Raw genomic sequence first — 27,835 nt, 5'->3', positions numbered from 1 at the left:
CCGACAGGGCCGGGTTTTTTGCCGCGTGTTGCCTGTATCGGGGCTGCAGTTCCCAACAGTCGGGCTGGGTCTCGGCCAGGGACTCGCATGCGATCAGCCGGCTGTGGCTTAGCACGTTACCACCCATCGGCTCGCTCCGAGGAAATGACCGTGGCCTGGCTCCTGGCTGGGTTCCCTTGGGAAATCGCAACTGCATGGGCTGAGATCCCCGTCCTGGGTACCGCAGGGTGGGGTGGGTGTCTGGGAAAGACGGGGAATCTGCATGCTGGTGGGGTGCAGCAGGCTGAGCAGGGGGGGATGAGGAGGGGGATGATGGCGTGAGGATGGGGATGAGAAGGGGGATGAAGGTGTTTGGAGGGGGATGAAGGTGTTTGGAGGGGGATGAGGGTATGGGGATGAGGAGGGGGATGAAGGTGTTTGGGGGGGTGTGAGGATGGGGATGAGGAGGGGGATGAAGGTGTTCGGGGGGGTGTGAGGGTGTGAGGATGGGGATGAGGAGGGGGATGAAGGTGTGAGGATGGGGATGAGGAGGGGGATGAAGGTGTGCGGCAGGCGATGAGGGTGTGCAGAGGACAATGAAGGCGTGTCGAAAGGGATGAAGGCAAGCACGGGGATGAAGGTGCACACGGGGGGGTGAGGCTGCACGGGGGGCGATGAAGATGTGCAGAAGGGGCTGAAGGTGGGCACGGGGGACCCTGGCTGGCTGGTGACGGGACGGGACAGCAGCACCCTCATGCCCCGGCCCGGGGCTGCATCCCGGGGCTGCGGACCGGAGAAAGAGGAGGAGGAGGAGGGTGAGGAAGGCTTCTAGAGGGCGCTCCCAGATCCCGGGCCGGGCCGAACCGGGCTCCAGGGCTGCCCTTTCCCAAAAAAAACCCCACCAAGCCCCTCCCCGGTGGAGGAGAAGCCCCGCGTTCCCGCTGCCCCGTCGGGGAGCGCCGCCGCCCCGGGGAGGGAGGGAGAGGAGGGTCGGCAGGGTGGAAGGAGGGAGGGAAGGAGGGAAGGAGGGAGAGGAGGGAGGGCCGGGGAGGAGGGCGGAGGGCAGCGGGAGGAGGGAGGAGGGTCGGCCCGGCCCCGCCGCCTCCTGATTGACTCCCAACTTTCTGCTCCTCCCTTGCATAAACTTTCCCGTCCCTGCGTCTGGCTCCGTGCGCGGACCCGGGAGCCCGCCGCGCTCCCCGCATTCCTGCCGCCCTCCCCGGCCCGGCCCCGGCCCCGGTCCGGTCCCGGTCCCGGTCCGGTCCCGGCACCCGCGGCCGGCCCAGCCCCTCCGGAGCACGGAGCAGGTAAGAGCTCGCCGGGAAGAAACTCCCAACCCCCCTTCCTCCTCCTCCTCCTCCTCCTCCTCCTCCTCTTCTCCTCCTCCTCCTCCTCCTCCTCCTCCGGCGCCTCCTTCCTCCCGACCCGCAGCCCTCCGGCTGCACCGAGCCCCGGCGGCTGCTGGGGGCCGGTGGGGTCGCCCCCCTCCCCGGTAGCCCGGTGCTTCCCCCCGGGCCTCTTCCCACCACCACCCCCCCCCCGACGGCCCCCGAAGGGGGGGGGGGGGCAGCTTGTGGTGGCCACAGACCCGGGGTGTCCCCAAGGTGCCCCCCACCCCCGGGTCCCCAGCCTCCCGCCCCGTCGGGGCTAACCCCCCAACCCCCCCCCCCCCCCCCCCATCTCCCGGGGCCCCTCCGCTGGGTCCCCCCCGCATCCCCGGGGTGCGCGGCGGGCGCGGGCTATAGGGTTACAAAGAGGCCTTGTGTACGGTATAGCCCATACGTCGGGAGCGGGCAGGGCGCGGGCGCCAGGCGTTATATAAAGCGATAAACCGCCCCGGCTGAAACCCCTCCGGGAAAACGGCACCGGAGGGGGGGGATGCGTGTGTGTGTGTGTGTTGTCCCGCGTGGGGTGTGGGGGGCCACACGCGTGTCACGCTACATGTGTGTCACACGCATGTAGGGGATGACCATACGCTGACTGTATGCTAAACGCTTTGTGCCTCGTCATAGGGGCGCATTGCTAACGAGGCAGCAATTAGATGTATAATTTTCAGCAGTGTGTCATCTTTATTATTATTATTATTTTATTTTTACACCCTCCTTGGGTTTGGGGTTGTTGTTTTTGTTTCCCCCTAACCCCCTTGGAAGGAAAAGAAGGCCAAGCCCTCGCAGTGCCGCCCGCCGCCGCCCCCCGAAACCGCTCAGGCCCTATGCAATGCGTTTGGCCTGTACCGGCGGAGAAAAAAAAACCCCATATTTTGGGGAGAAACCAGCTGGAAATGGTACTGGAGGCCCTGCCAAGGTGGCGGGCACCCTGCAGCCCTCTGTCGCTGTTGGGTGGTTGGCATGGGGCGGCGGGGCAAAAGGCGAGGGCAGAAGTTTTGGGGGTTTTTGGTGCTTTGCGGGGAGCCGGGGTGAGACGGGCCGGGCGACCGTCCCACCGGCAAAGCGATAATCTCCGGTGTCAGGCGCGCCGGGGTATTTTGGGCTCCGGCGTCCTCTCTCCCCTCCTATCGCTTTACCCCGCGCGGGTACGTGCGTGCTGTGAGTCAGGGCTTTGGCACTGCCCGGCCACCTTGGGGGGCCCTGCCAGTGGGGCTACCACCCCCCCTCCCCAGTTTTGGGGTGCTCACAATGATGGGTGGAAAATTGGGGGTCTGCCAGGCTGGTGACACCCCTATGCACCCACTGGCCCTGGGGGCCTCCGTGGCCCCCAAGCCCTTCCCTGCAGCCAGTTTTTGGGGTGGGTCATTTCCCCGTGGGATGGGAGGAAGAGGGTCCCCAAAGCGGATGGGGGGGGGGGGGTGAGGTCTCGTCAAGGTCACCCAAAGGCGAAGCCAGGGGAGAAATAGGTGGGAGGGTGGTGGGGCTGGGACCCCGCTGGTGGGGCAGGTGATGGTCACCATGGTGCTGTCCAAATGGCGTTCCTGGCACTTCCCCACCGGAGAGGACGGGCACAAGTGTCCTGTTGGGAAGAGGTGCTGGATTTGGCCCTGTTTCGGTTTGCAGGACTGGTATTCCCATGGGAAGGGGCTGCGGCTGGGTGTGGGGTGAGCAGCCGTCCCCTCCCAGCCGGGTGACACAGGGGGACATTCCCGTCTCCAGGGGATCTCAGGCACCCAGCTCCCTCCCGGGGGTGGGCACGCAGCTGGCACCACACTGGCTTTTCTAACAAAAATAACCCTTCGAAAGCGGCGGGCTCTAGCTGCCTTGCATAAGCGGCACCTGGGTATTTCGAGGACCCTTGTCCTGACTGGGGTGACTGTGGCCTCAGGGCTCAGCTTGGAGCGGGGGAATGCTTTGACTGGGGCATTTTGGGGGGCAAAGAGGCACAGAGATGAACCCTCCAGCAGCCATCCCACCTCTAAATATCCCCCTCCTGAAAAGCAAACCCCCCTCCAGCCTCCACGTCCATCAATAAAAGGGACTTGTGTCCATTTCCCATGACATACGGTCGCTATTTATCACGATACCAGAAACAGCATCTCCTTTTAATTGCCATTTAATCCTCATCTTGCCACCACCGAGCGGGTCAGGAGGCGGGTCCCGGTGGCCCTAGCACTGTGCCGAAGGAAGGAGCCTTCTCCCAGCAGTGTGTGAGCAGGTTGTGGCTCTGGGGAGGTGGGGGTGGCAGTGGTAATCGGCTATAATTAATGTATTAAAAAGCAAGTAACTGCGCATCTCCCGTCAAACACGCAGGGAGCAGGAGGCTGGTGGCAGGTGAGCTCGGTGTCAGGAGTGGGGTGGGCACACAGTGGCTGGAAAAGGCGGAAATGGGCAATTTTTGGCTGTTTGCGGGGAAAAAATATGTTTTCCTGCCTTAGTACCTCTTCTCCTGTCTGTGGGAGCAGAGGATGGAGAGAAAGAGAGGAGAATGGGTTGGAAAGCCCTAATCAAGGGTGCTGCTGGGATTTGCGTGGCAAGAGCTATCCTAGGGCTCTCTGTGGGGTTGGGATCCCTCTGTCAACGGATGGGGCGGATGCTGTCCAAAAAACGTCCCATCTGTAGGAGGTCCTCTCTCTTATTAAATCCTTGATGACAATTGCAAGGGGCTGGCAAGGCTGCCACGGTGTTTGCACCACCACGGGCACTGCTGGTGGATGGGATATAACCAAATACATTTGATTTTGGGAGTTCCAATCCCCGGGAGATTTCTGGGGCAGCCAGGCCGTGCTCTGAGCTTCTCAGCCTTGCGTCCGAGGTGTTATTTGGGGTCGGTGCCTGGGCCAGGAGAATGCCGGGGGCCACGGCGGCCGAGCCCAGGCACCTGCGTGTTGCGGTCGGGGCAGGCACCTGAAGCGCGTGGGCGTTCGCTATTGCCACCGTCACGTGGCGGCTTATGAAATGTTTTTTTGGAGGGAGGGAGGGAAGGTAATGATGGGGTAAGCCGGCGGGGCCGTGCCCCGCACCAGCCTGCAGCGGGCACATGGCAGGAGCAGTCCCCCCCATCCCCCTCCCGCTACGATAGATAACACGCGGACGGATCCTGCTGCGGGTCTGGACACGCCGCTACAACTCCCGGTGCTTCGGTTTTCCCCGCCTGTGAAATGGGAGCGAGGGGCCCCGGCAAAACCTCCTCGTGGTGCCGGATGGCCGCTTGCCTGCCCGTGGCGGTGGGGAGTGTGTGTGGGGTCACACGGTGCTGGGTGTTGTTTCGGGCTCCCCGTGCAGCTCGTTGCAGGGTTTCGTGGTGAGCACGCGTGGCTGAGCCCTTCAGAGGTGACAGGCTGTGAACCCCACGGTCTCATCTCTGGGGGTGGCAGCTGGTGGCCCCGCGGGGATGACGTGCGCGTAGGGCTCTGTGTTGGCACAGCCGATGGGATCCTGCGGGAGAAAGGTCCGGAGAAACACGGGTGTCTGATTGCACGAAGCATGTCCCATCCCGGCGGCTCATATCCTGCCAGAGCGTGTCCCCTCACCTGGTCCAAACGGATGCAACACTCCGACGTCCCCAGCGTCCCCCATTACGTGTCATGAGACAGCAGCGGCACCGAAACCCAGCGCACCCACTGCGCACATCACCGCCGCCTTCCAGCTGGGCGCTGGGCGTGTCACGAGATGTGCCAGGTCTCAGCTGGCTAAAGGCGACCCGGAGCTCATCCTCGGCCATCGTCTTATGAGCCAGAGGCACAAGAAGGTGACTTCAGCGCACTTCAGGGCTGCGCTTCACCCTGTAAGGAATAATGCCGGGAAATGCTTGCTCGCAGGTGGCTTGCGGCTGGCAAGCGAGATGCGAGAGATGGAGGAGGCTGGTTTATCCCCTTCCCCCTCACCGCCGGAGGGATCGGTACAGACCCGGAGCGTGTGCTGGCAGAGCTCCGCCGGCTGCGGGGGGTGACTGGGGATGGGACAGCAGAGCTGGAGCTAATTTTAGGAGGTGGGCAGAGCCTCGCGGGAAGCAGCCGGCTGGAGGGATGTGTCGCGCCGCGGTGCCCGCGAGCATCGAGAGCGAGCGCCGGGGGTCCCCTGGTCTGAAGATGCTGCCATGGGTCAAGGAGGTGGCCCCGCATCGGCAGCCCGGCTTTCCACCGTGGGCAAGAGCCATGCCACCGCCGATGCCCCGGCTGCTGGAGGGGTGGCGGGTTTGAGGACACGCGCAAGGGCAATATCCCGGACGCCTGGACTCCCGGCTTGCGTTACCCAGGGTGCGGTTGAGCCCTGCACCGCTCCGTGCCTCAGTTTCCCCATGGCCGTCTCGCCGGCGCTCCCCCCCAGCGGGGTGCGGTGGAGGCAGGAGGGCTGGCCGGGCTCGGGGATCCTCGCCTGGGAGCGCCAAGCCTTATTATTTCCCCACGACTGTCTCCTCCTCGCTCCTCGTAAAATTAGATCCAGCTGTTCACAATAGCCACTAACTTCTCTCCGGAAGATGTTCAAAGTTTACAGACGCGGAGCGGCGCGGCGTGCGTGGAGGATGGGCTGCCGTTCCCATGCCAGCTCCTCGCCGCCCGCCCTTCCCCCAGAGGCAGCCAGCTCCTGCTCTTCCCCCCCACCCCACCCCCCCCACCCCCCCGGCTTAGGCAATTCGAGTTTTGGAAAAAGCACACCCGCACGCAGGCACGCGAGCCCCCGACCCAAGCGAGCGTCGGGTTTTTATTAGCAGGAAGATCTGGGCGCTTCGCAGTCCAGGAGCAAAGGTCTGGTGCAAGACCCTGCTTTTTCCCCTGCCCAGCTTCTTGCCTGCATGCTTGGTGGACGAGTTGGGCAGGGTGCTCGCTTGGTGCTCGCTTGGTGCTCGCTTGGTGCTCGCCAGCGCCTGTGCTCATCTATGGCATGAGTTTGGGCTCCGGTTCTCGCATGGGGTGGCCGCTGTATCCCGCTCACAGCCTTGCCAGGGTGACGTGATGGAGCGGAGGGGTCAGGGTCAGGGTCCAGCTCCGATGTTTGGACATCGGCGTGCTGGGCAGGGGGTTAGCATGGCATGCTGGGCTCTCCGGCACTCTTGGGCCATGCTTCTTACTGGAGCTCCTTCTTTTACCAAGAATACTGCCTTCGTGTATTTTTAGCAACTTTCCTCCCCGAGGATTCCAGAGCAATTTTTCAATCTGCGGGAGCGGGAGTTGCTGTGCCCGTTTCCAGCTCGCGAGAGGTGCTGGGAGAAGGCGATGCTCTGCCACGGGCACCCGGTGCGCTCCTGGCATGCAAGAAAGTTTGCTCGCCGGACCGGTCTGGGGTGATGGCACACAGTAAAATGGTGCGAAACTGAAATATCCCTTTCTGGGAATAAATCGCCGATGCGGTTTGTGCGAGGCGGTGCGTATGGGCTCGTGCATTAAATGCAGGACCTCAGCTTGGTGCTGCCCTGAGCTTCGTGAACTCAGCGCAGGAGGGCAGGGAAGCGTGCCTCCTCGCAGGGGTGACAGTGGCCAAGTGACATTGCTGTGTCACGTTTTGCCCCAGACTCTGGCAGCCAGGGACATCTCTGTGTCTCAGCTGCGACGGTAATGCCTGACAGCCACCCCACCGCCTTGTGTCTTGGGTGCCTGGGTGGGGGATCAGCTCTTGCAACCCCCCCCACCCTGCCGGGTTTTTCCTCCTGGTCACTCAGCCGGGAGCGCGGTGGTGCTGGCCCCGGGCTCCGGTGGGTGCCACGGCGCGGGCAGCGGGCGCAGCTGCTCCCCGGGCAGGGTTGGGTTTCGCGGGGGTGGAGGCGGCTGGGGGCGGGTGTGAAATGCATTGCAGCCTTCCTCCTCCTCCTCCTCCTCGCCTGGCAGCCGGCGGCCCCTGGAAGACGTTTTCCCTGGCCCTGCTGCAATAGCATAAAATGGGGTCAGCGGCACCCGAAACTCCTCCGTGGAGGCATTTCTTCTCCCAGGAGTGGGTCTGAGGGCTGGCAGGGTACCCGGGACGCCTGGCCCACCCAGGTGGTGGGACACCATCCCACTGCAGGCATGGGGCTGCCTGGCCCTGGGCTCCCCCGGGGCTCCCCTAACCCCAGAGACCCTTGGCTTCCCCTTGGGACAAGCGGTGCTGGGAGTCTCCGGGGACTTGGGACACAGTGGCCACCCTGAGCTCATCTTCAGGGGATGTTCAGTGGGAAGCATCCCGGGATGGGCGTATTTTGACGCAGGATCAAAGCAAATGCAATGGTGCCCAGCGAGTGCCATGGCCGGCGCTGGCCGTGCCACAGGCCACCGACGCTGGGGGTGTCATGGGATGGCCGTGGCGGTGGCCTGTCCCCGGCAGCAAACTTCAACCCTGTTGTTTCCATCCAGCTCGTTTCATAACGCAGAGAGCAATTAATGCTGCAAAAGCTTTCTATTTATGCGCTGCTGGGTGAAACGCCCCGTGCTGGCTGGGCAGGGCGGCCGTAATTGGGCCAGGGAGGGAAGCTGGGTTACGGTGTCCGTCTGTCCCCTGCCCTCAGGTCTTGAGCCTGGAGGCTTGAGCAGAACCGGCTCAGGTCCTCCAGCAGCCGAAACCCAGCTCTGCTGCCCTACCGGGGCTGGAGGAAGAGGAGGAGATGGAGGAGTTGGTTTGCATGCCCGCGGTTCTGCCGTTAGGAGGGAGCGTCTCGGGCTGTGGCCTGGGATTTGCCTGATCCTCTCTGTCCTCCCTGCCCAAATTTTTTGGGGGCAAATCGCTCGAGTTTCCTCCTTGTTCGCCCACAGCCCTTTGGGACAAGGGGTCTGAGCATCCCTCAGCCTCGTGCTGCTGAGTGAGGACCAGCCACGTCCTTGCTGGGTTGGGGCTCAGGGCTTTGCTGGGAGCTGGGGGACCCTTTGGCTGTGGGGGTCTGGCTGGAGCTGGGGGGGGCACGTGCCCGGGGCAGCCCTGGCAGCACCACGGACCCCGGTGGGATGCTGCCACGTGGCCTCCTGCGGTTTCCCCGCTCCGATTGCTTCCTGAGCCGCCCGCCAAGCCGGAAGGGACAGGAAGCGATAGAGGAGAGGAAATTAGTCGGGCTCTCTCACGGGGAGCCGGCTTGGCGCATGGGGGGCTCTGCCACCACCCGGGTCCCCAGCCCACACCGTGGGTCCCTTTGGGGAGAAGGTGGCTGGTCCTCCCCAGCGGGGAGGTGCAAACCTGGGTGGGAGGGAGGAGGGCAGCCGCCTTTCCCTTCCCAAGCCGGGGAATCCCTCACCGCAGCCAGAGAGCTGTTTGGAAGAGGAGCGCGATGTAAACAAAACTCCTTCCACCGCCCTCCCCGCCGAGCCGGGTCTTGCTCGGCTGCTGTCGCCTGCTCCGATGGGTGCTGGTTGCTCCTGGGACGGCCACGTGCCAACCGGGACGATGTCCCTTGTGGGATCGGGGCAGGGTCTGGGGCAGGACATGGGACGGGGCATTCCCAAAGGGTCCCTGGGCGAGCTGCCAGGGATACGGGGTTCCTGCAAAAAGCTCTTGACTACCACAAGAAAAGTGCTGTAGGGTCGTGCTCAGCCGAGCTGAGAGCGTCCGGGCTCTGTGCACGGTGCTGGAGTTGGCAGCGGACAGGGTGGCGTCTTCCCTGGCATGTCGTGGCCTTGCTGGTGTCCCCCAGGAACCCCAAGGCTTTCAAGTTTGCTTCGAAGGGCTCTCCGGAGCTGGTGGCTCTGTCGACGGTGCGGGCAGCCTTTCTGCCGGCCCTGTTCCCAGCTGTGTTACGAGGTGGGCAGAGGCGGCAGCGGGGACGCCGCCCCCGGCCAGAGAAACAAGGAGCACGTTAATGACCCCTGCCCAAAACGAGGAGCGTGGTAACGAAGGCCTCTACCTGCCTACAAATTGATGCCTGCTGTCACACCCCCAACCATGTTGTCACTGAGCCCTGATGTGCTGGGGGGGCACGGGGAGGAGCTGGGGTGCCTGGGAGCCTCGGCTTTGGGGTTTGCTCATTTGGGGTCTTGCAGAGTTTGCTGTGTGATGGAGCAGCCCGTCTCGGTGTCCCCACCAGAGAGCTGTCCCTGGGGACACCACCGCAGCGGGGCCAGGGTGGCTTCCCAGCCCCCCTCCTGAGCCGGCCGCGGCGGGGGGCTGCACGCTCAGCACCGGGGAGGATGGTGGCTCCTTTCCCCCATTGACCCCCGGGGTTTGGGTGCCACCGGTCACCGTGATGGGGAGGGGGTGACGGTGGTCTCTTGTGTGTCCCCCCCCGCCAGGGCTGGCGTGGGTGGCGGCGCTTTGCCTGTGCTGGTGCGAGGCTGAGCACCGCGCTGTGCCGTGCCTGCCCGGGCTTGTCGGTGAACTTTTATCCTTTTGCCGTGGGGTCTGGGTGCAGGGCGGGAGGGAGGAGGGCTGGATCGCCCCAGGCCCCCCGCATGGGAAGGTGGGATGGAGCTAGGATGCAGCTAGACCCCCCCCCAACCTTTGCAGGGTCTGCTGGCCTCCCCATTGTCCCCAGCGCCACGGGGGATCATCCTGTGGGGTCCTGGTGCTGCTCTGCCGTAGGTCACGGGAACCCTGGGCAAGGAGGGGACCTTGGGGCTGCTCTGCCCCACACTTTGTCCCCCCAGATGGTGTCAGCTGGGGACATACTGTGCTGCAGGCCCCTTCATGCAACAGATGCCGGTGGCCATGCCCTACATTCCCGGCGGTTCAGGGGGATGTTGTGGCAATAGCCAGCCCCCCCCCCCCAGTTTGCAAAGGGTGAGAGCGGCAGCCTGGGGGCTGCATCCAGGAAGGGGTGACACCGGAGGGCAGGGGTGGCCAGGGCCAGCAAAGAGCACGTCAAGAGGCACCGGTCCCTGTGCCGTGACACTGGCCAAGGCAGAGCTGGGTGGCGTGGCGGGGTGCTCGGCCGGGTGGGTGGAGGGGCATCGCCCTGCTGCTTTGAGCAGACCCCGGTTCTTTGCTGTGCACCCCGGTGCAGCTGAGATAAAGGAGTTTGGGGCAGTGTGGGAGCTGCTGGGGCCGTGCTTCGTGGTACATGACGTGGGGCAACGCTTTTGGGGCTGAGCATGCTGGGGAAGAGGAACACACCGTTCCCCCAAATGGGCGGCATGTGATGAGAACAGGGTGCTGCCTCATGCCCAGGGGCTTTATGGGGGCAGTTGGCACCTCTGCCCACGTCGCAGCCCCACAGCCCTCGGCTCTGAGCAGTGAAGTCCCCATGCTCCCGGCCCTGAGTGCTCTCCGCCACGCTGCCCCGCACACCCTCAACCCGATCCCTATCTCGGCTGGTTGTGCTGGTCCCGGCAGCACCCTGCTCCTGACCTCGACACCCGCGCCCGGCCCCAGCGGGGTGCCCACCGCACCACTCTGACCACAGCCGCTGCCGCCAAAATATTTCCTTCCCCCCACCCACCCAAAACCACCCATCTTCCAAGCACCCGTCCCTCTTTACAACCCTCCACTTTGCTTTTGCAGGGTTTAAAGAGGCTTCTCGTTGCTTTTCCGGGCTCTCCAGCCCCAAACAGCTCTCGCTGCCTGCAGCCCGGCTGCCTGCACAAGCCCCAGGTTTCCCTCGCGTCCCCCACATGCGGTGCCAGGGCTGAGCTCTGCGAGCCCGTGGGAACGCCGTCCCCGTCTCCTGGCGCAGCCTTGGCCTTGCAGGGAGATAAGGGCTGCCCTGGCGGCATCCTCCCCTGCCTGCTGTGGGCACCCATCCCGCACCCGCTGGGGGGACCTTGCAAGGGTGCAGCCCCCCTCCAGCACCCTCGAAAGCCTTGGGCTGGAGCGTGGCACCCCACAAAAGCAGGGTGCAGAGGGGTGAGCGAGCTGGGTGCGGGGGCACGCTCCTGGCATGGGTGCCAGCAAGCATCCCTGCTCACGGCGGGGCGAGCATCCCCACTGCGGATCGATGGTCCTGGGGTACCCAAGCCCCGCAGAGATGCCTGCATCGTGCGAAGGGGCTTCTCCCCCTGGTCCCTGGGGAGCAGCTGGGAGGCAGGAGCCGGTGACATGTTTTCCGGCAGGTCCAGTCCCCTCCCTGCCCGGAGCAGGTCTGGCCGGCGGTCCCTCCGCAGGCTGTCCAGCCATGCCGGTTTCCTAATTGCTCCTGTTGTTGGTGTTTTGTAAGGGCTGGGTGGAGCGCTCGGCCGTGCCTTGCGTCAGCGCGGTGCCTTGCACCCTCCCTCCAGGAAATCCAATGTCTCGGCCTGGCCAAAAGCAGGTTTGGTGGAGGAGGAGCTGCTTCCTCGCACCTTGGCCGAGGCCCCGGCATCACCCTCCCTCCTCTCCTGGCTTCCCCAGAAAGGCTGGGTTGGGGTTTCCCTGCCAGGGGCGCAATGGGGTGGGAAGGGGCTGGGGGTGCTGGGAAGGGGGGCTGGAGAGCTTCTGGGGAGCGGGGGGACATGTGTGCCGCAGGCTGGGTGTGCGGGCAATGCCTGGCATGGGGACGGTGACCCAGGGCACTGGTCACGCTGTTTGTTCCAGGATCCTGCCTGCAGTGGTGCAGCCAGCCCTATCGATTTGCTTTCAGCCCTATAGCTTTGTCCTTGGCCCTATAGCTTTGCCTTTGGCCCCATAGCTTTGCCTTTGGCCCCAAAAGCACCCATCAGCTGGGGAGAGCAGGGGGTCTGGTGGGTCCCTGCAAAGCCACCCCCCCCCCCCCCCCGGCACCAGCTCCTGGGGATTTTCCCTCTTGGGGTGAGCTGATGGCAGCCCCGTGGTGCTGGGGGGTCCTGGGACGCTGCTGGGTCCCGGGCTGGCACAGGGCTGCGAGGTCCCAGGCCACTGTGGGATCTCAAGGCTGGGGGCTCCTGAGCTGCCACCATGCAGCTGGGGGGTCCTGGGCTGCCGTGGGGTCCCAGGCCACTGTGGGCTCTGGGGTCACTGCAGGACTGTGGGGTCTTGGGCTGCTGTGGTGCAGCTGGGGGGGGTCTCTGGTTCCCCCATGTCTCGGGGGTCCTGGTCTGCTGGGGGGTCTCGGGCTGCCATGGCGCAGCCGGGGCTCGGCACCCGGCCGAGGCAGCCGCACACACCATTGTAGGCGCCACGCTGGGACGGAGCCCTGCTGCGCTCGCTGGGCTGCAGGGCGGGGGGAAGTAGGGGGGTCCCAACGGGACCGTCCCCACGTGCCACCCTTGCCGTCCCTGCCTGCCGCCTCGTCCCGGTCTCCCGCTTGCCCTCCCATCCCCAACACTCTGCTCGCTTTGGACAACCCATCCCTCCCAGGGGCTGCCTCGGCGGAGCACCCCGGCAGCAAGCGCAACCGAGACGCCGTGGGACTCGGGGTGTCACGGGACTCGGGATGCCGTGGGACTCGGGGGGCTGCGGGACTCGGGGTGCCGCAGGCCCGTCCGACACCGCTGCCGCCATCCCTCCCTTGGCCGGCTGGCTCGATCCTACAATCCAGTTCTCCTTATTTGGCCACAGTGCTCGGCAAGAGGGGGAGCGGCAGGCGGGGGGGACGGCGGGCAGGGGCGGGCGGCGGGGACCCGGAGGGGCTGACATCACATCACGACGAGGGAGAGAGAGATGGCGGGGGGGGGGGGGAAGTTTCTTTTTTTATAAAAGAAAAAAAAAAAAAAAAAAAAAGAGGCCTTGCAGCGCGCTTGAGCCAGCGGGCTTCTGCAGTTCCTTTAAAAGGAGATGTCTGCGCCGGAGACCTTTGTACACTCCCAGCTCGTCCGGGAAGCTCGGCGCAGGAGACACCTCTCCGCTCCCACCGCCGGCAGCTGCCGCCAAACATGTTATTGCAAAACACTGCGCCGGGAGCTGGGCAAAGGGAGGAGGAGGAGGAGGAGGGTTGAAGGCTCCTCGGCATCACCCACCGGCCAGGGAGCGCCCGGGGTCCCGGCCGAGCATCCTCGGGGCTGGGGGCCTCTCCCAGTGCCAGGGGTAGGACTGCCGGAGGGCTCCGGCCACCTGGTTCCCATTAACGGGGTCTGGCTTGGAGCCGCCCAGCGTCTCCCTTCAAATCCCGGCTCTGCCTTTGCCAGGCATGGCGGAACGGGGATTTTTGGGGCTGGGGGCAGTTTTGGGGCTGGCTCACCCGAAGAGGCGGCTGGGTGGCAGTGGGTACTGGTGCGAGGTCGGGGCTCACAGGCTGTGGCGCTGCTGCTGCCCTGTCCCGAGGTGTCACCCGTGGGCGCCATGTGCCCAAGCAACTCGTACGGATAACACAGCATCCGGGCTGTTTCCTTCCCAAACTTTACTTGAGTGGACCCTGGGTGGTCACTTGTGGCTTGGATTTGGGGGTACTCATGGAAGTCATGACTCTGCTCCCAAAGAAAGCCTGTTTGTGTCTCTGATGCCTCACACCGGGATGCTGCTCCCAGCCCTGGGTGCAAGTAGGGACAGGGCCAGCACTGGGGACGGACCTGAGACCGTGCTGTCACTGCAGCGCCATATACCCCCAGCAAGGCTCTCTGGGTCTAACGGGCGTCCCCTGTGTCCCGGCAGGTTGTCGTGTGTCCGTGGGGGCTCGGGGTCGGAGCCCAGAGCAGCCAGCACCATAGCGTCCAACAGCTGGAACGCCAGCGGCAGCCCCGGGGAGGGGCGGGAAGATGGCCAGGACGGCATGGACAAGAGTCTGGACAATGATGCCGAGGGTGTGTGGAGTCCGGACATCGAGCAGAGCTTCCAGGAGGCGCTGGCGATCTACCCTCCCTGCGGCCGGCGGAAAATCATCCTCTCGGATGAGGGCAAGATGTACGGTGAGTGATGGGGGCAGGATGGGGCGGCTGGGGGTGAAGCAAAACCTCCTGCCCCAAACTCACACCGGGCCATCGCCCTTGAGCACCCCGCAACCCCGAAAGCAGCTTCCCCGGGTGCATCCCGGAGCTGGACCGGGGAGGTGGCAGTGACCCACGTCCCCTCCCTCTGCGCTGGCTCTCCCTCCCGCTCCCTCCCTCTCTCGGCCCTGCCGGACCAACTGGTTTGGTGAAGCCGTCAGGCAGGGAGCGGGTGCGGGCAGGGAGCGGGTGCGGGCAGGGAGCGGGCGCAGGACTGCGGGGCCAGTGCCAGCCCTGCGGCTCCCGTGCGCCTCCGCGTCGCTCCCCAAACCTTCCCCAACCGGACCTGGTGGCGGAGAGCACCCGGTGGCGAGGGCCACCCGCCCACCCCAAGCCACCAGCAACCCGGCTCAGCTTTCAGTGACTTTGTTGGCAGCAGCAGGGCTGGTCGGCCCCACTGGTGCAATGAGTTTGGGGCGGGTCTCAGCCTAGTTCCTCGTATGTCCCGAAACACCTCTGTCTTGGTGCCTCTCTGCAACCAGGGGGAAGAAGATGAGGATGGATGATGCAGGCAGGGGGTGATGCTGGCACAGGGCGCATGGTGCCACCAAAGAATGGTGGAAGGTGCCATGGTATCCTCATCCCTGCTGGGGTAGGGGCTGGTCCCTCCTCCTCTCCAACTCCCATGATGTCACCCCCAGGGCAGATGACCTCAGAGCCGGGGACAGGTTGCCATGTTACCGTCACCCCGTGGTGACGAAGGGACCAAGGCCAGCGCCTCCCTCCTCAGCCTCCAAAATACACCCACCCGGGATGCTGCCGTCACCCTCAATGGCTCCCCCACTGCTGGCACAGAGGGGCAAAGGGGACGAGGCTTTGCAGTGAGCACCGTGCCACCGTCCCCGTCCCCACGCCAGCTCCCCATGCCACCCTGCTTGCCAGGGCCCCCAATGCTGGGCGTCAGGCCTGGCAGCTGTGGGGGGAGCACAGGGCTTCCCAAGCGGGTGCATTTTTTGGATTTCTCGGGGAATAGCTGAAGTGCCGCCGGGAGCCTGGCCCCGCGCAGCACGCCGAGCCCCGACCGGTTTTTCCAGCCTTTCGGAGACATCTGGCAGCTGCTTAAAGAGGCAGCGGGCCCCGCCGGCCGCCTTTCATCTCCCCCCCACCCTCTCCAGCACCTCCCCCCCGGGACCCCCCGGGACCCCCGGCCCATGGTGCCGAGCTTACCAGGATCCCCAGGGCCAGCGGTGGCAGAGGCGATGCCGGCATCAGACATAAAGGTGTGCCGGTGCCGCTGCTCACCAACACCACCCCTTTTTTTGGGGGGGTCCCATGGGATGCCCATGCCCATGCCAGCCGGTGATGCCAATGGTGTGGGGGTGGCGAAGCAGGTGGGAGCTGGGGGGGGGGGGGCCAGGCCGGGCACACTGGCCCTCGCTCTCACTCACTGCCCGCTGGGTTATTTTTAACCCAGCCCGTCCAACTGGTTCACGTGGTGGTGTCAGGGGAGAGGAATTTGGGGAATGTGGTAATTTGGAGGAGGACGTGCCCTCTCGGAGGGAATGGCACAGCCCCGGGTGAATCACGGGGGACAGGGACGGGGCGCACGGGCACGGGGACAGCTGCGGGGGGAGGCTGTGAGGGTGCAGCCCAGGGCGGTGGCAGGGACGTGGTGCGAGGCAGGATGGGTGCAGGAGATGCTTGGTACTGGGTGCTGGGCGCTAGGTGCTGGGCTGGCACTGCCCCACTGGGGTGAATGAAGGCACCCGCATTTCTTTCCCATATTTCTTTCCCACGGGCTAGGTATGGGAGTCAGGAGCGGGATGTGCAAAGGGGGATGCTGCGGTGCTGGGTGAAGGCGTACCCCCAAATCGGGGCTCGGCACTGGCATCCCCTCACACCCGCACCCCTTGGCAGCACCCTGCTGCGGGCATCATCTCACCTGGGCTTAAAGCACACACTTGGGGTCCTGGCCCTCGTTAAGCACTAATGAGGCCGGTGAGACGGGAGCCGTGCTCAGTGCTTCGGGGTGGCACCGGGGTGCTGTGCTGGCCATGCAAGGGGTGCTCCCGTTTCCAGGACCCACAGTGGACCCAGCCACCCACCCATCAGCTCCTGCCCGGCACGGGCACCCCAAGGCGCAGCCGTCCCCGCGCAGCACCTGGCCCTGTCTGTCCCCATGTGTCCCCCCCCTCCAGGAGGGCCCAGTTGCTCCAGGGCTGGGAGGGGGCCGGTTGGGGTGGAAGAGGTGGGGGGGTGTGTGTGTATTTTTTTTTTTTTAAAGGGATTTTTTTTTTTTTTTTTAAAGCCAAAACCCGCTCCAAGGGCATTTCGACAAGTTCCAACCGCGACCATCTGGTCCATTAAAATAAATCTGGCGTGCCTGGCCGCCCCCGTGTGCGGGGGGCGCGGCGGCGGGGGGGCCGGGGCCAGGGCCGGGAGAAGAAAGCTCCCAGCTGCTCTGACGTTTGAACGTAGATTGGCCACAGCTGGCCCCTAAAATGTGGCGCAAAAGCAACTTCTGCTTCGAATTAGACCCAAGACGTTAGGAAATACTGGTGGAAAGGCCAGCACGGCTTGCAAAAGGGGAGCGGGGTGCCAGGGGGGGCACCCCAGGACCCCTGTGGGAAGGGCTGCGGGGAGCGGGTTGATGGGCTCCCCCGGGGGTGCTCCAGCTGGGCTGGCTTTTGGGGGGGGGGGGTCTGTGGTTGCCTGTGTTTGGGGACACTGCCATGGCAGGGGGTCCCTGGCGGCTGTCACCCCCCCCCCCCTCCGACCCTCCTGTATCTGGGGGGTGCCAAAGCCGCTGGGGTGGGGGGCCAGCAAGGTGAGTCCCCCTGGGCTGGGGGGGGGGGGGGGCTGGCCACCCCCATGTCCCCTCAGGCCACCCCGATGTCCCCTCGGGCCAGACAGCTGTCGTGGCAGCGCCATCTCCTGGCAGTGCCTTCCTCATTAAGGACCGGCCTCATTAAGGACCGGCCTCGTTAAGGACCAGCATCATCGGGCCGGGCTGGGCAGGACGGGCTGGGGGGCCGGAGGTGCCTTTTGGGGCTGATGGCCCTGGCCCCCCCCGTTTCCCCGGGGCTGACCCCTTGGCTCTGCCGGCAGGTCGTAACGAACTGATAGCCCGGTACATCAAGCTGCGGACGGGGAAGACACGGACGAGGAAGCAGGTGAGGCCATCGCTCTGCTTGTTCTCTTGGGAAAGCTTAGGGGGGGTGGGAGGGGGGTGCCAGGTAAGCCTGGGGGAGAGCGGGTGTCCGGCTGCGTCGCCCGTCCTCTGCGTCCCCTCCTGGAGCCACCGTTGCTGCCAGCTGGACCCTCGTCCTCCGTGAGGAGCTTTGTGTGTGAGCACAAACACCCTCGGGCTGGTCTGTCCCAGCCTGATCTGGGGATGCCCTGAAATTTGGGGTGCGGGGGCAGGCAGCACCCAGCCTCCCCTGCCTGGCTGGGGTCACCCTGCGGGTGGCAGGAGCCCTTGAAATCTCCATCCAAGCCGTGTGGGCACCTGTGTGCAACTGCATGCATCTTTTTGCGGCTCCACCTGGATCTGGAGACCGTTCCCACCTCTGCCCCTTGCCAGGCTTTACGCCGCTTGTGCCGGACGCCGCGGTGAAGGCAACCCCAAAGCCCCCAGGCTGAGAGCAAGGCGTCCCCATCCCGGCCAGGGGACAGGCTGTGGTGCTGGTCCTGGGGGGCCTGGAGGTACCACAGAGCCCTTGCCCCGACCTTTGCTGCCTTGCAAAGTTGGATGCTGGGGCAGACAGCGTGCAGGCAAGGATGCTGGCAGGGCAGGGAGCACGCAGTGGTCCTCCTTTGCCTGCACATTTTGTGGGCAGGGTCGCATCCGTCCCAGCTGCGAGCCCTCGCTGCACCCTCGTGCCAGAGACCAGACCTGTCTGAGGACTGGACTGCCACAGCCCTCGATGGGACGTGTCTGTTTGTCACACGTCTGGTGGCTCTTCCCTCCCCTCCGTGGTGGCCTCCAGCCGGGAGCCATGCCGCCTGTCCTGGCAGAGCCGGTGGCCCAGGATGCTGGGGAGTGGGTGCATCTCCCATCGCAGGGGGACGGATGGGTTTGGGACATGGGGATACTTACGTTGGGACTGGCCCATGCCACGAGTCTCTGCAAGGGAGGGACGCTGGTCCCCAGGCACTGGGGGGGACATCCCTCTAGGATTGATGCTGGAGGAAAAGGGACCAGAGTCTGGCCGCTGTTCTTGCGTTCAGACCAGCGCTGAGCAGCTCTTTATTTCTGGCTTTAAAGCCTTAACTGGACCCCCTGGGCCCACCCTTCGTGGAGGGAAGGATGTGGTGCTGTGCAAAAGCGATGCTCCAGGGGGACTCGGGAAAGGCACAGGGGAGAGCGCATGGGGCATTGTCCCCTCTGTGCAGTCGTGTCCTGGACAGCCTGGTGTCCCTTCTTGGACAGCCTGGCACTGGTGGGAGAAGGCTCTTGCTGAAATCAGCCCCAATGCCCGGTGGGTGCAGGGACTCCCACCGCGCCTGGGGCTTGGGGCAGGCACCCCAGCCACGCTGCGCCTTTCCTGCCTGTACATCAGCCCCTTTTCTTTGGATCCTGCTCTTATAGGGGTCTGGACACGCAACCCCCCGAACCTCTTCTCACCTTTCCCACCTGCAAGATCAGCAGGACCCCTGGGGGAATGAGCCAGTCCCTCCTGGATCTCCCTTGGGACTGGCAGTCCTGCTGCAGCCCCACCTGGGGTAACCCAGGAGCACCCCCAAACCACCCGGGCCATATCCTCAGCGTTGTGTGCAAGCAGCAGCTCATTGCGCTCGCAGGGGCTGGGGGGTTCTCTCTGTCTGGGAAGCCCCAAGAGATGGTAAATGTGGACCCCACAACCGCAGCAGCTTCACTCCGAGGAGCTTCACCTCAACCGGGGTGGGGGCACAAACCAGCATCAATCAGCGCAGCACTGGGGTCCCCGCCCATTTTTCCTCCCTCCAGCTCGCGGTGGGCGCAGGACCCTCAGCATCTCCAGGAGCATCACCCCGGCAGCCCCACACGCTCCCCCTCCTCCTTCTCCACGCTCCCTTCCCCGGGGACAGCATCCCACCTTGCGGGGGGAACATATCTTCACGCTCTCTGTATTTTCCTTTCCGAACGGCGTGGCGGGCGCTAGGTGTCCAGCCACATACAGGTTCTAGCTCGGAAGAAGGTGCGGGAGTACCAGGTTGGCATCAAGGTACGTTGGTGCCCTTGCCCAGGTGTCCGCGGCGGTGTCTCTGTGAGCATGGGCAGCCCCTTTCCTTCCTCCTCCTTTCCTCTGGTTGACGGCTCTGCTGTTCCCCCTCTCCTTCTGCTCTCTCTCTGCAGGTCTCTAGCCACTTGCAGGTTCTTGCCCGACGGAAATCTCGTGAGATTCAGTCCAAGCTGAAGGTACGCGTTCCGCCCCCGCCCCGCCTGGCCTGCCTGCCTGCTGACGACTAACGCACTCGGCTCTGCGGTGTGCTGCTTGCTTTCTTTTATACCTCTCTTTTTTTGGTGGTTTTTTTTTTCTTCCCTCTCCCTTGGCTCCTGGGACCGGATGATTTTTAGTGGCATTGTTGTGGGATGCCCAGAGAAAAGTGCAAGGGAGGGGGGTCCAGCTGTGGGAACGCCAGAGCCCTTCCCTCTCCCCCAGGAGGGTGAATTTGGGTGTCAGATCCTCTCCTTTCACCCAGGCAAGGACTCCCCCGTGGAGAAATGGGGGTTTAAACCCTCCTCCAGTGATACACAAGGGCTGCCTCCCCTTTTGGGCCATCGGGGGTTCTCCCAGGAGGGGAAGGACCCCCCTAGAGCAGCCAGTGAGGCAAAGTGAGGTCCAAGCAAGGGGTACAAAGGGCCTCCCCCACAAGCTGAGACCTGGCCCTGCTCGTGACGGGTGCCGGTGGGATGTGGGCAGAAGCAGGGGGGTTCCTGGGGGTCCCTGCAGGCTGTCAGCCCAGTGGCTTGTACACATACGGCCCAGGTGGCACGTCAGGGATATATGGGTGGCAGCGGGTCCAGATGGGGCCATGCTGTTGGGGAAGGGGGTATGATGGTGCCAGAGCAGCCCATGGTTCCAGGGGCCAAGGGAGCCGAGTGAGGAAAAACTGGATCATCCTCTCTTCTCTGGTCGGCTTTTCTTTCCTTCCTTCCTCCTAACTGGAGCCCGACTAACCCTTCCGTAACCGTGGCGGTGGTGGGGAGGGTGATGATGGGGGGGTATGGGCAGGACTGGGGGCATCGCCGAAGGACCGAGCCCTGCTTGGGTTGGACCCAGACGGTGCAAGGTGGGGGACAGACCGGTCCCCACTGCACGACTGCCTGTTGGGGACAGCCAGCTCCCGGCTGGGCTGCGCAGCCCGGGATGCTCCTGGGTTATAATCCCTGCGCTGTCACACCGGGGAGCAGGATCCAGGGGGAAACTGCTGCCTTGGCAAGGGTGTGGAAGCCCAGAAAACCTTTCAGCCCCACTGCCATGACCTCAAGGTCCCAAAAGCATCGCCAGCTCCCCACGTCCCAGTTGCCCCATCCTGGGTGCTGTGTCCAAGCCTCCGGCACTGAAGCTGGCAGCAGGGGCCACCCATCAGAGCTGGTGCTGGCATTTTGGTCCCCAAAGATTTAAGGACCTCTGGCTCACGCTGGCTGGGAGCCCACCAAGCTGTACCCTCCAAAGCCCTTCAGCAGGGTCCCCGATGCCCTATAAGTGGGGTGCCAGGAGGGCTCCCGCACCCCAGCGGGTTTGGTCTGCTGGGAGAAGCCAGGAGAGGGCACGTGAAACTATTTTGGGAGGCTCCTCTGGGCTTCTGTGTCTTTTAAACCCAGCTCCCAGCCCCAGGAGGTGCAGCCAGGGAGGGGGTGGCCGCAGGATCAGCAACAACAGAAGCCTTTGCACTAAATAAATAAATAAATTAAATAAAATAGGCTTTCCTTGCCACACAGCGCAGTGCAAGGGGGAATCGGAGGCAGGAGTGACCCCAGGGGTCCGAGGATGGAGGCTGGTGTCCATGGCTGTGCTCTCCATCCCTGGCCACACTGCCTGCAGGAATCCGGTAGGGAACAGCGGGGGCAGAGATCCCCTGAAGTGATATGCTGTGGATGCAGAACATCCCTTCCCAGCCATACTTGGAGGCAAAGCCCGGCTCAGGCAGCGCTCTGCCCTCACCCAGCGCTTGTCCTGTTGAATGGAAACTCCCTTCCGTGAGCAATATATGTATTTTTAAGCTGCAGTCATGTGCGTGTTAGTGCTGCCCGACATGTGGCTGCATGCCCCCACTCCTGCCCTGCTCCAGGTGAAAATAAATGAAGCAATTGATCCCTGAGGAAGGTTCAGAGGGAAAACAGAGGGTGTGCGGTGGGACCAGCACACCCGTGTCCTGGCGATGCGGCTGGAGGAGCAGCCCGGCCCCATGGCAAGACCTCAGAGCCCTCCACTACTGCCCGGTGCTGCTGTGACCTCCAGAGCAAAAGCGAGAAGGAAAAATAATTGGTCTTCTATATAAATGCACACATGGCATAGGGGGGGTTGTGCCCAGGGTCTTCCTTGTGGTGCCTATTGGGGAGTTGGTGCCAACATCCCCGGGCAGCCGGGTGCAGGTGCCCTTTGCCGGGCAGGGCAGGACCCGGGCGGCTCTTCCTCTCCGTGCCCTGGTTGCAAGTGTTGGGGGCTGCTGAGGAGGTTGTAAAGGATATTAAAGGCTGTAAAAGAATATTAAAAAGCCAACAGAGGCACAGGCCTGGCTTGCCACAGCAACCCCGTAAAATAGCAGGGAGGCTTTGGCGTCCTGTTCCCAACAGGATTAAGCCCAGGCATTGGTGCCCACCATGTGCATCCCCTGGTGACCAGCTGGGTCGAGGGGCTTTTTCCCCAAACGAGGATGTAGTGACGAGCTGGGGTGGGGGATACACAGCTTGGGGGGGTGCACACAGTGCCTGCAGGCTCCCATGATGCTCTAACGTTGTTTTTTTTCCTTTCTTTTGCGGACAGGCCATGAACTTGGTAAGTTGAGCTTGAGTTTGTGATGCCATCTGTTCCCCATTGCCTTTTGCCCCCTTCTGTGGAGGGGCTAAACCCTTTGCATCCCTGGGGGAGTGGGGATACCTGCCAGACCCAGCAGCTCTTGCCCAGGGGACGTTTGCAAGCATCAAGTATTAATTAACATAGGTGCATCTAAGGGTGGGGGACATCCACCTGCCCTGGTCCCTTGGCCAAGCTGCACGACCAGCTCTGAGCTCTGCAAAACCTGCCAGGCACACTTGGATTTGCAGGGGGGGGCTCGGTCTGCCCCTGTAACCCCCGTCTCCCTCCTGTCCCCTCTGTCTCCCCCCCCAGGACCAGGTCTCGAAGGATAAGGCTCTGCAGAGCATGGCTTCCATGTCCTCCGCGCAGATTGTGTCGGCCAGCGTCCTGCAGAACAAGCTCAGCCCCCCCCCTCCTCTTCCTCAGGCCGTCTTCTCTGCTGCCCCCAGGGTGAGGACAGCCCCACACCCCCCCCCCTCCCCCGTATGGGGACACCCTGGGGCATGGGGGGGACACGGATCCTCATGTACAAGCCTCCCAGGGATGGGGGGGATGTTCGATGGCCCCTTGGTTGTGGTGACAATGCAAGGGGGGGTTGGGGGCTCCCCGTGATTTGCAGTAGGTGGGGAGGGGAATCTGGGGGGGAGTTCAGAAGCTGCTGACTCTTCCCTGTGCTGTTCCCACAGTTTTGGAGTGGGCCTATCCCAGGACAGCCTGGACCCTCTCAGGAGTAAGTACAAGACCCCCCTGCTGCCCGGTGCTGGGCAGGACCCCCCCTTGGTGAGGGGCTGGGGCGATCCAGGCTTCGTTAACCTAACGATGCTCTTTGTTTTCCAGCATTAAACCGTTTGCACAACCAGCTTACCCCATCCAGCCACCCATGCCTCCATCACTAGCCAGTAAGTGCTGTCCTTGCCCCCTTGCAGGGGACCCTGCACCCCTGCTAGCTCCTATTTGTCCCCTGTCCCGTGCCACCTTCCCACCCACAGTGCCACCAATCTGCGGTCCCGTCCCCAGCCCTGCTGGGGGAAAAGCCTCAGATTAAACCTGGTGAAAAGCTCCACGGTGAGCGGGACCCTGCTGCTCCCGGCTGTGTGTCCCCTCCCCGTCCCTTTCCACCCAGGAGCGGGACCGGCACATCCCATATTTTGGCCGCCCCGTGGGAAAACCCTCATGCTGGGAGATACGGGAGGGTGGGGGGATGCGGTAAGGACAGCAGAGCCATGGCAGTGCAGGGAGAGGGGGGGTTCGCCCCAGCTCATGGCTGCCCCCCCACCCCAGGTTACGAGCCCTTGGCTCCGCTCCCGCCAGCCGCCTCGGCCGTGCCCGTCTGGCAGGACCGCACCATCGCCTCCGCCAAGCTCCGGCTCCTCGAGTACTCCGCCTTCATGGAGGTGCCGCGGGACGCCGAAACGGTAATGGTCCCCTCCGTGTCCCCCACCACCCGGGTGGGATGGTGCCCATCCCTGTGCTTGGTGGCATCTTGCTTTCATCTGACCTCTCTTTTTTTTTCATTTCTCCCCTGCCCCGGTCCTTACAGTACAGCAAACACCTCTTTGTGCACATCGGCCAGACGAACCCCTCGTACAGTGATCCGCTGCTGGAGGCCGTGGACATCCGCCAGATCTATGACAAGTTCCCTGAGAAGAAAGGTGGCCTCAAAGAGCTCTATGAGCGTGGGCCCCAGAACTCCTTCTTCCTCGTCAAATTTTGGGTACGATGCTGGGAGGATGAGGATGGGGAGGGTTGTCCTTGAGCCATGGACTCCTTGCAGGTTGGGCACCCCGCCAGTGAAGCAGGACCACCCTGAGTAACTCCATATGCCGGTGTCCCCTGTCCCCATTGAGAACTGGGTGTAATGGCACCTAACAGGACCCTCTCCCTCCTCTCGTCTCTCCAGGCGGATCTGAACAGCACGATCCAGGATGGGCCGGGGACTTTCTATGGTGTCAGCAGCCAGTACAGCAGTGCAGAGAACATGACCATCACGGTCTCCACCAAGGTGTGCTCCTTTGGGAAGCAGGTCGTGGAGAAGGTGGAGGTGAGTCCCGTGCCCTACTGCATTGGGAAGGGGTGGGAATCAGGTCCACAGGGGTCCCGGGATAAAGAAAGCCCCAGAGCTGGGTATAGGACACATGGATGCATGCCCGTCCATGGGTGGAGCGGAGAGGACATCTCCACCATGTCCCAGTTGGCCACCACCCACCCGTGCCCACGTCCCCTGAGGTGTTTCGGCTCCCAGGGGATGGCTGCTCACCCTGGCTGTCCCCCGCAGACGGAGTACGCGCGGCTGGAGAACGGCCGGTTCGTCTACCGCATCCACCGGTCTCCCATGTGCGAGTACATGATCAACTTCATCCACAAACTCAAGCACCTCCCGGAGAAGTACATGATGAACAGCGTCCTGGAGAATTTCACCATCCTGCAGGTACCTTCCCTCCTTTTCCAGGGAGCATTTCCCACCAGGAGCGTGGAGCCCACACTTGCATTGACCCTGCCATCCCTGCGGTGCGCTGCCCAGCCCCGGGGCGTCCAGCCTTGGCAGTGCAAATACACTGGCTGTGCCTGAGCCTGTGCAAGTCTCCCAAATAATGGGGAGTAATTTTTTGGTGGTGCAATTAAATTGGCTGTGCCTGAGCCCATGCGACCCGCCCCTCCAAAACTGGGTAGTAAATTTTTGCTGGTGTAATTAAATTGGCTGTGCTTGAACCTGTGCAACCCCCCAAATAACAGGCAGCGATTTTTTCGTGGTGCAATTAAAATGGCCTTGCCTGAGCCCATGCAACCCTTCAAAAATTGGGTAGCACATTTTTGGTACTGCAGTTAAAGTGGCTGTCCCTGAGCTCATGCAACCCCCTGAATTACAGGGAGCAAATTTTGATGGTGCAAATAAAGTGGCTGTACCTGAGCCCGTGCAACCCCCTGAATAACAGCGTCTCCCCATGGGCACAGCCCCCTCCTAACGCGCTCTCTGCTCTGCCGCAGGTTGTTACGAACAGGGATACCCAGGAAACCTTGCTCTGCATAGCCTTCGTTTTCGAGGTCTCCACCAGCGAGCACGGCGCCCAGCACCACGTGTACAAGTTGGTCAAGGACTAGGGGCCCTCGGGGACGGGCAGGGGCACGAGGGGTGTGCAGGGGAGGGAGGGGGCCGTGCAGAAAAGCCGCCCGTGCCCGTTGCCTCATGAGAAGTCATTTGAAGAGAGGAGGAGGAGGAGGAGGAAGAAAAACAATAGCCAAAAAAGACTGACTTGCGATCGCAGATGTTTTCTACTTAGGAACAGTTTCTTTTTTTTTTTTAAATAAATAAAAAAAAAAAAAAAGAAGAATGGGAAAGGAAGCGTAGGGAGAAAGGAAACCTGCGTCCGGCACTGGATGGGGAGAGACCAGCCCTTCAGTGTTGCCGATGAAGGCCGGGATCGTGCCATGCCACCGCCAGCAGCGGGACATCGGCGTGGAGGACGACCCCTCCTTTCGCTCCCCCACCTCGCTCAGATGCGGTCCTGGTCCCGAGCAGAGAGGAGCAAGCGCGGATGGGCTGGAGGACGCGGCGTTGTGCCACGTCTGGTCCGAAACCGATTGGCATGGCGGCGGCCACGGCATCGGTACTGCCCGGCAGAGCCCGGGTGGCGGTGGGGACGTGGGGACAGATGTGCCAAGGTGGGAGCAGGTAGGAGAAGGGCAGGGCAGGGCGGTGGAGGGGGATGCTGCCGCCTCTCCGGGAACCAGCACCCAGGATGCTCCTTCTCTGTGCCCAGCCTGGGCACCGGGAGCCGGCGGTGCTGAAGGCGGGAGGGCATCGACGATGCAAACCATTTTTTTATGGCTCTTTTTTTTTTCCTTTTTTTTTAAAATTGAAGTGCTTTTTAATACTTTTTAAAAAGACACCATGCTTGTAATCAGGATTATGCCCCTCTGTGGTGTCCGGGACCTGCTCTCCTGCCACCCCTGCACCGTGCCGGTGGCCGGAGGAGGTGACGCAGCTGAGTTTGCTGGGTCGGAGCCATGCAGCAAAACTGCTGGGCATGGGGAGCTGGTTTCTGCAGGGAAGGCTTGGGGGGTGTCTTCATTTCTCGGGGGTTGCTGCAGACCGGAGGCTGGTTTTTATGTGGCAGTGGGATCCCCTGAGCTCTGCATGTGCTTTCAGGAATTGCACTTGGGGGTGGCTCAGGCTAAACATAACCCCCCCACCCCGTGGTTGCTTGCTGAGGAGTAATGAGGAGAGCAGTGAGGGTGGATTTGTCTGATTTACTTTGCATATGTACATTTTCCACCTTTTTTTTCTTTCTTTTTTTTTTTTTTTCACCTTTTTTGCCTTTTTTCTGTGTTGACTATTCTGGTTTCAGCTGCTCCCTGCAGCTGCTCTGGCCGGCTCACTTGCATCCCGCTGGAAGCGGCTGGGGAGGCGGCTTGTGCAGGGAGAAGCACATTGTGCAATGCAGGACCAGGCTGCAGGTGGGCAGAGTTTGGGACAGAGAGGACAAAGAGGGGACAGAGGACAGGAGGGATGCCAGGACAGGGGACTGGGTCTGCCTGGAGATATTTTTGTGGCTGCAGCCCAAAATAAGCCAAGGCAACGTGCTCGGTCCTGAGGCTGTGGCTGCAAGGGCAGAGCCTGGGGAGAGCATCCCTGGGATGCAGGGGGACACACAGAGGGACGGAGGTCAGATTTTGCAGCGGTGGCATGGAGCAGGGTGGCAGGGGGCTGGCAGGGGGACAGGGAACCCAAGATGGGCAGGTTTCTCGTGCCGGTGGGAGAGTGAAGGCAGTGGGAGTTGCAGAGCTGGGTGCTGCGGGAGGGCAGGAGTGGTTTGAGGGGTGCTGGAGCCCGGGATGTGGCGGGGGGGGGGGGTTAGGCTCGATGCTGCTGGGTGCGGAGGAGTAGGAACAGCCCCAGGGCTGAGGAAAGGGCCTTGGCTGCCATCGGGATGCCACGTGTCCTGCGAGGTGCGGGGACTTCAACCTCTCGCTGCTGGGAGAAGCCACCAATCCCCACGGGATGGGGCAGAGCCACCCTGGCCCCGTGCCCGGGCGAGGACTCGGTGGTGGGGCTGGATGGAGGTGGCCGCAGTGAGCAGGGGTGGTCGGAGCAGGGGGAAAGAGAGAGGGAAAAATCCAGGGAAAGGCACCAGCATCCCACCCCAGGGCTGTGCTGGGGCCGCCCGGCCGAGTTCTCATATGTAGCATGTTTGTTTGTTGTTTCGTGGTTCTTTTTCTTTTTTTTCCGTTTCACTCACTGATCTAAATCTCTGGGAATGAAAACTCAAAACTTCCCCGCCATAAAACACAGGCGTGCCCTGCTCCTGGCCCCGCCAGGGGACAAAGCTCTTCTTTAACTGGACTGGTTTGTGCCTCCATCCCTCGCGCCATCCCTGCATCCCTCCACCCCACCTGCACCGAGTCCCAGGGTGCCCACCCGCACCCCACGCACACACTGCCTGGTGGCCCCAGCGGCCCCGGCCGGGGTTTAGCCACGATCCCAGAGACACTTTCTCAACCCCCCCCCAGCCCCTCTGTTCTCCTCCAGTGTATTTATGAATTTCACATGAAGTACTGTTTTATTTTTTTAAAGACTTTGTAAAGCTTACCAGGGTTACAATCACCATTTTTAGAGCTGTGTCAGTCCACAATGTTAAAAATCCATTTTTTTATGTATTATATTTTTTGTGTATTTTTTTTTAATCCAGCTGTGATGGGTTGTATCATATATTTGTTGTGTTTACTGTATCTGTCCAACTTCAAAGAGAGGAGACTGTGGAGCTCTGAGAAAACTACGGTCTGCTGAAAAAAACATTAAAATTATTTGTTCATGGGTTGG

The 27,835-nt window shown here is 62.8% G+C and overlaps 1 protein-coding gene across 3 annotated transcripts; it reads left to right on the top strand.

The window, feature by feature from the left end:
- Nucleotides 1-1,135: 1,135 nt before the first annotated feature.
- Nucleotides 1,136-27,825, top strand: TEAD3 (TEA domain transcription factor 3). 3 transcript variants are annotated; one of them, XM_049833131.1, is made up of 14 exons: nt 1,136-1,286; nt 13,740-13,993; nt 17,120-17,184; nt 19,156-19,218; nt 19,350-19,412; nt 21,985-21,996; nt 22,330-22,467; nt 22,704-22,747; nt 22,855-22,916; nt 23,299-23,432; nt 23,558-23,731; nt 23,918-24,058; nt 24,293-24,445; nt 25,003-27,825. In XM_049833131.1, exons 2-14 carry the CDS (start codon nt 13,858-13,860, stop codon nt 25,114-25,116), a joined length of 1,299 nt encoding a protein of 432 aa, XP_049689088.1. In that variant the 5' UTR covers nt 1,136-1,286; nt 13,740-13,857; the 3' UTR covers nt 25,117-27,825. The 3 variants fall into 3 exon arrangements, with proteins under 3 accessions (XP_049689088.1, XP_049689087.1, XP_049689086.1); XM_049833130.1 differs by lacking the exon at nt 19,350-19,412; XM_049833129.1 differs by lacking the exons at nt 1,136-1,286; nt 19,350-19,412 and having other exon boundaries at nt 13,742-13,993; nt 23,329-23,432.
- Nucleotides 27,826-27,835: the final 10 nt, after the last annotated feature.

The sequence above is a fragment of the Accipiter gentilis genome, chromosome 29 (assembly GCF_929443795.1).
Source record: "Accipiter gentilis chromosome 29, bAccGen1.1, whole genome shotgun sequence".
In the NCBI taxonomy this organism is placed as follows: Eukaryota; Metazoa; Chordata; class Aves; order Accipitriformes; family Accipitridae; genus Astur; species Astur gentilis.
The sequence above is the reverse complement of the archived record's forward strand: the minus strand, read 5'-3'. Positions and strand labels throughout refer to the sequence as shown.

Excerpts from the sequence above, each read along its gene's own strand:
- TEAD3 (XM_049833131.1), top strand. The coding sequence starts at position 13,858 with ATGGACAAGAGTCTGGACAATGATGCCGAGGGTGTGTGGAGTCCGGAC. Across the intron at positions 13,994-17,119 it reads GGATGAGGGCAAGATGTACG|GTCGTAACGAACTGATAGCC; the intron begins GTGAGTGATGGG and ends CTCTGCCGGCAG. Across the intron at positions 23,732-23,917 it reads TCTTCCTCGTCAAATTTTGG|GCGGATCTGAACAGCACGAT; the intron begins GTACGATGCTGG and ends TCGTCTCTCCAG.